Raw genomic sequence first — 5,695 nt, forward strand, 5'->3', positions numbered from 1 at the left:
CCTTTCTGTCTCCTGGGCAAATCCCTTCCAATTAAAGGATGAGATTGGTTAGAACTTGGGTCAGGGCTTTTTGAGATACTATAGATCAGCTGGTTTCTGATTAACAGTGATGCTGGGTTCTTATGAAACATTAAAGAAGAAGAGAAGAGATTGGACTTATACCCCATGGCCATTCACTACCCAAAGGAGTCTCAGAGCGGCTTACAAACTCCTTTCCCTTCCCCTCCCCACAACAGACACCCTGTGAGGTAGGTGGGGCTGAGAGAGCTCTGACAGAAACTGCTCTTTTTCAAGAACAGCTCTTATCAGAGCTACAGCTTGCCCAAGGCCATCCAGCCAGGTGCTAGTGGAGAAGTGGGGAATCAAACCCGGTTCTCCCAGAGTAGAGTCTGTGCACTCAACCACTACACCAAACTGGCAAATTGGCAAACTGGCTAAAGAAACTTAAATTTCAACATCACAATTAACAGGATTTTTCAAGATGTTTGAAAATTGGTGGGCGCAGTGAAAAGTGGGGGGCCCAGGGGGGGGGGGGGGGCGCCAGAAGGGAGCCTCGCCTAGTGTGCAAAAATACCTGGGGCCGGCCCTGCCTGGAAGCCCCCAAAGTTTTTGACAGTGTCATCTTTGACAGCTCAAATTGTGCATTTAAACAGGGCTCTTTTTGTATCAGGAACTCCTTTGCATATTAGGTGGCGCACCCCTAATGTAGCCAATCGTCCAAGAGCTTACAGGAGCCCCTGTAGAAAGAGCTCTGTAAGCTCTTGGAGGATTGGCTACATTAGGGGTGTGTCGCCTAATATGCAAAGGAGTTCCTGATACAAAAACAGCCCGAATCTGAATCTACCAGTGTCGCTTTGGAGAAAGAAGCAGAAATGGAAAGTGAGGGCCTGGATTTGATCCACCAAACTTCCCAAACGGGTAAACAGCGCTGACAAAATGCTACTTACATACCCCCCAATCTGTTGTAGAAAGCTGCATGTGCAGCATTAAGTACTTGTATATGTACAAACTCAAGGTGCAGGATGTCCAGAACCAGTCCTAGGAATTATTCAGACAGAATCCTTTTGCCTACACTGTTCCTATGCCAACAGCAGAAGCGTATGTGAATGACTACCAATGGCTGAAATTGACAGCCACCTTGGGAGGGGGGCTACACTGGACACATGATGCCTTCTCTGTATTGGGTATTTGAAGAGCAGTGGGCCATCGTGAAAATGAACACTGAATGTTATGTATTAAAAATCAAGTGCATCTAAAACTTTTTTCAAGTTAGGTCTGGTTTTTCACATGCTTTGCAACTTTAGCCATTTGCATATTTTCAGGACTATTATTGTATTATGATAAACAGGGATTATCATATATTTTCAGATAATGTTTTCTTAACAATTCAACTTCTGTTTGTAACTCTTCCATTTATTTTAATTACTAGCACAGTGTGCAACATTTATTAATCAGCAGAGCCTTTTTAAGTTAAAATACTAAATTAGCTAACCCCATTAACACAGAATACTCCAAACAAGCAGTAATAGGAGAGGTAGTTACTGTGCAAATCGTATTATACATGCGGGTGCTCTAGGGCACAGTTAAGCATGATTACCCTCTTTTGATCCAGTATTCCTCTGCCTCTTCTAGCTAATTTCCAGTGGAAATTTACAAAGTGGTGCCTTCATTTTTCCAGCTTAATTTTTCTAATGAAGTTCTGGTACTTTATAACACTGGGGATGTAGATAATAATTCTGTATATAATTAAGAAGTTCTAGAACTTCTCTGCAAAGTAATGGTCTCTGTTTCTTTTGCTTTATACAAGAACTAGGCTAGCATTTTTCTGATGCTTTTACTTCTACTGCAGAGTTGGATTAAAACCAAAACAGCGCAATAATTCTAAGTTTTATATCAGAAAATGCAATGTATACAGTATGAAAATTAGTAACTATGATGTATTCAATGTACTACTGAATGAAGTCTCTAAACAACATTTTCACTTATTGAAAGACAAGATATTAGAGATGACCTTATGATGTATTTCCTATTTCTTTTTCAGCATGCCATTGTTATATAACAAATTATGTGTAGCTCAGAAAAGCAAAATAAAGATAACCATTTACTTATCCTGGTATCTTGTAATGAAAGGAAGAGAAATTAATGACATAAAATGTATGCTTTCAGAAGTCACACACACTTTATGGTGATGTGTATGTGGAAGGGTGTGTCACTACCACCGTTTTATTATGTCTACATTAATCCTTAATATTCCCAGTTTATATCCCTTTGAAAAGATTTGCAGGATTTATCACAGTACCTTCTAGTAGCGGCATGCCCAACTCGTGATCCACAAATCTAAGTAGAATCCAATAGGGATGGGGATAGATCCTGTGAATGGGTACAGGAACTCAGACTGATTTGGGACCAGACTGGCGTAGGTCATAGTGAATATAATACCAGGAAGAAAGTAGAGCCTCTAAAGCAGAAAGACCAAATGTAAACAATTTGTGCTCAGGTTATCCAGTTTCTTTCTGCTTTGGAGGCTGTAACAATTGTGTTTGGGGCATGGGATACTCTCCAGTTTAATCCCACATTTTGTAGTAGGGAAGTCTTAAATTCTGAATTTATGTAAAATGCAGCTCCCAAGCTTCAAATATAGTACCAATGCCATTTTGTTCTGACAGTCCAATATTCAAATCTTAGGGCATCAGCCAAGGTAGTAGCTGTTCCATTATGTATTTTAACTTGAATCACAGAATTTAATTAGATTGTGAAATCCATTATTTTCGTTAAATATTTGCAATATATGTTTCTACCCTGGGCTATTTTCCATGTCTTTTGATGATAAAAACAAGGCCATCGAGTTTTTACAAATAATGTTCTTGAAGGAATCCTCATTTGTTTCAATAACAAAATAAACCAGAAAAATTGTCCCTGCTGTTTAATATCAAATTTGCTATTATAAAGGTTTTTTAAGCACTTTGTTCTGTGTATTAAGCCTACCCTACATTTCAGGCATTCATGGGCAAATTCCTAGGCTACTAGCCTTGTCATTTCAGTCATCGTCCAATCCCCTGAGAGAGCCAATTTTCTTTCATGTCTGAACAAAAGAAAAATGTACTATTAAAATGCAATTCAGAAGTGATAAAAACTGTAAGTGGAGCAGCCGGCTTTCACCACCTCCTATGTATACTCAGGGACATTGGGGCCACATTAATTTTTTGTGTGTGTGATGTCCATCCCATGTGCAAATTAGCCCTGGAAGTGCTATAATCTGTCTTATATGAGAGCCACCTGTCCCATGAGTATATACATGCTTCTCTAGCTTTGTATAATTTAAAGCTCGGCTACTTCTGTGCTTTTGTTTTGTTAATTTTCAAGAGCCCTTGCTTTGGAATTCTTTATGGGCAATTTGACTGGCCAGATGCTAATAAAGACCAATTTGTTTCTCCACAAGGAAGGTTTATTGATGTAATTTACTGTTGATAAAATATAAACCTTTTACAATAAAGGATTTTAAAATAGAATTTAGCAAGTTAGTAAAAATAAGAAGGCAAGGGTTTTTTTTCCCCAGGTGCCTTCTCAAAAGTTATACACAGCAGTTAAAATCTTAATATTGTCTCCTCTTAAAAAACAGAAAACCCCTGTTCCCTTTCTCTTTTTTCAGGGTTGTTTGATTTATTTTATAATCTGTATCTAGGAAAATAACATTTTAATCTTTCTTTATGACATGCATCTGAAGAAGATAACGTTTTAACCTGTAGGTACAGACATTTAATACTTTAACGACCTAATAATTTAGGGTGTGATTCCATTCTCTACTTCTTTCATAAGTGCATTTATTCTCAGGAAAAATGTAGACATACGTAATTGCCATTCTACAGTCACGTCAGTATTATGGCATCATGTTTGGTATCTCATCCAGTGTGCAAGCAGCTGTCTCTCACCTAAACCTTTTTTGCTCACATCGTTTACCACTGTTATAACCTCTCTCTCTCTCTCATTATTGATTTGATGTCAGTCTTAGCAGCTGTATGCCTGAAATCTACCATGGCATGTATTACCTGACATTGGAAAGATACAGTTGCACCTATGGAGTTTGCCTCCCTCGTCTAGATCCTATGCCCTTGCTCCACATGCACTTCTTTTTGTCCATTGCAGAGGCCATCCTCCTCTGTGAAGCGTGCCTCCTCTGGCACTAGGCATGTCTGCTTGTGTAATACCATTTTTTCCCAAGAAGCTCCAGAGTGCGTAGCACAAGAAGAATGTTCCCTGCAGTAGAAGACCACCTCCGCAATGGATGAAGAGAAATGCACATGGAACAGAAGATGTAGGATCCAGGTCTTAGTCTGGTTGTCCGACTCACCTCCATCCTGACTTATGTTTTAACTGTTGTCCCTGTGTTTTATAAAAGTATTTAACTAGTTTTCTGATGCACTTGTTAGCCACGTTGGTGGTCCTGATTAGGTAGAAAGGCAGGGTGTAATAAATAAACACAGAATAGAAAAGACCAGGAAATCATAGGGTTGGCAGTAGTCCACATTAAGGTGAGGCAGCTGAAATCATAAGGTTGGTAGCAGTACCCATCAGGGTCAAAGGCATCATGGTGTAGTGATTAGAGTGGTAGACTAGGATCTGGGAGACCCAGGTTCAAAGCCCCACTCTGCCATGGAAGTTCTCTGGGTTACCTTGGGCCAGTCACATATTTTCAGGCTAATTTACCTCACAGGGTTGTTGTGAGGATAGAATGGAGGAGAGGAAAACGAATGTATGCCACTTTGTGTCCCTGGAGAAAGGCAATGCACAAATGACGTGATTTTTTAAAAAGTATCTTTGAATTGCCCATCAAGGCCAAGGTCAAGATCTGCCATGATCCCTAATCTCCCCTTACAGTGTTTGAAAGATGAGAATGGGGATAATAGAGCAAGACTAGAAATAATGATATCAGCAATGCAGTCTTACTGGAGGAGAAACCAACTGTCTGGACATAATATTCTGTTGCTTCCTCTTCATAGGCCCCTCCTTTTACAAAAGTATAAAGTTCTTGTTACTACTACATAATCTGTTATCCATAACTGTGCTGCTTTCCTTCTACTTGGGGCAAATCTCCATTATTTTCACTTTAAAAACATGACATTTTGTCAAACAAAAACTATGTATCCATGTTATATAGACTGAAGAGTATGAACGAAAGAAGGAAAATCATCTTGAAAATGCATCCATTAGCCATGTAGTAACAATTATAGATTATGAATGCCGAAAAGTTGTTATGGGGGCGAACATTCTCATCTTTTGCAATGTTTTCCTCTTTACTTATATAATATAGCAGCAGAATAATAAAATGAATACACACATATATATGTTTCACCTTTCAGATTTTTACCATTTGCATCGTGCCACAAACCACATAAGTATATCCCATCAATGCAAAGATCAAGTAAATATGGCAAAGAAAATTATGGACTGAAATTCTTTCGAGAACAACATAGAGAGAGATGGATAACAAACAAGGTGAGTTATAGTAAAACTGAAGCAAAGTTATAGCTTTGTAGACTTTTTAAACATATCAAAATCACTCCACTGAATCAGTTTCCACTGAAATGAAATAAAAGCTCTTTGAAATTATTGAGAAGCTATGCAGTGATCTTGGTAAGGTAAAGGTTACTTAAAAGCAGGCTACAAAATAAATTTCCTTCTGTATATCTGATAGAAT

General features: G+C 38.6%; 1 protein-coding gene across 1 annotated transcript in view; it reads left to right on the forward strand.

Moving 5' to 3' along the window:
* SPATA17 (spermatogenesis associated 17) overlaps positions 1-5,493 on the forward strand; it is a gene marked incomplete at its 3' end in the record, with an annotated part of 121,462 nt that extends 115,969 nt beyond the window's left edge. The window contains 1 exon segment of the mRNA XM_015405926.1: positions 5,358-5,493. Within this exon segment, the coding sequence (XP_015261412.1) occupies positions 5,358-5,493 (136 nt within the window).
* Between the last annotated feature and the right edge of the window lie 202 nt (positions 5,494-5,695).

Source organism: Gekko japonicus, unplaced genomic scaffold (assembly GCF_001447785.1).
Source record: "Gekko japonicus isolate JY-2015 unplaced genomic scaffold, Gekko_japonicus_V1.1 scaffold279, whole genome shotgun sequence".
NCBI lineage: Eukaryota > Metazoa > Chordata > Lepidosauria > Squamata > Gekkonidae > Gekko > Gekko japonicus.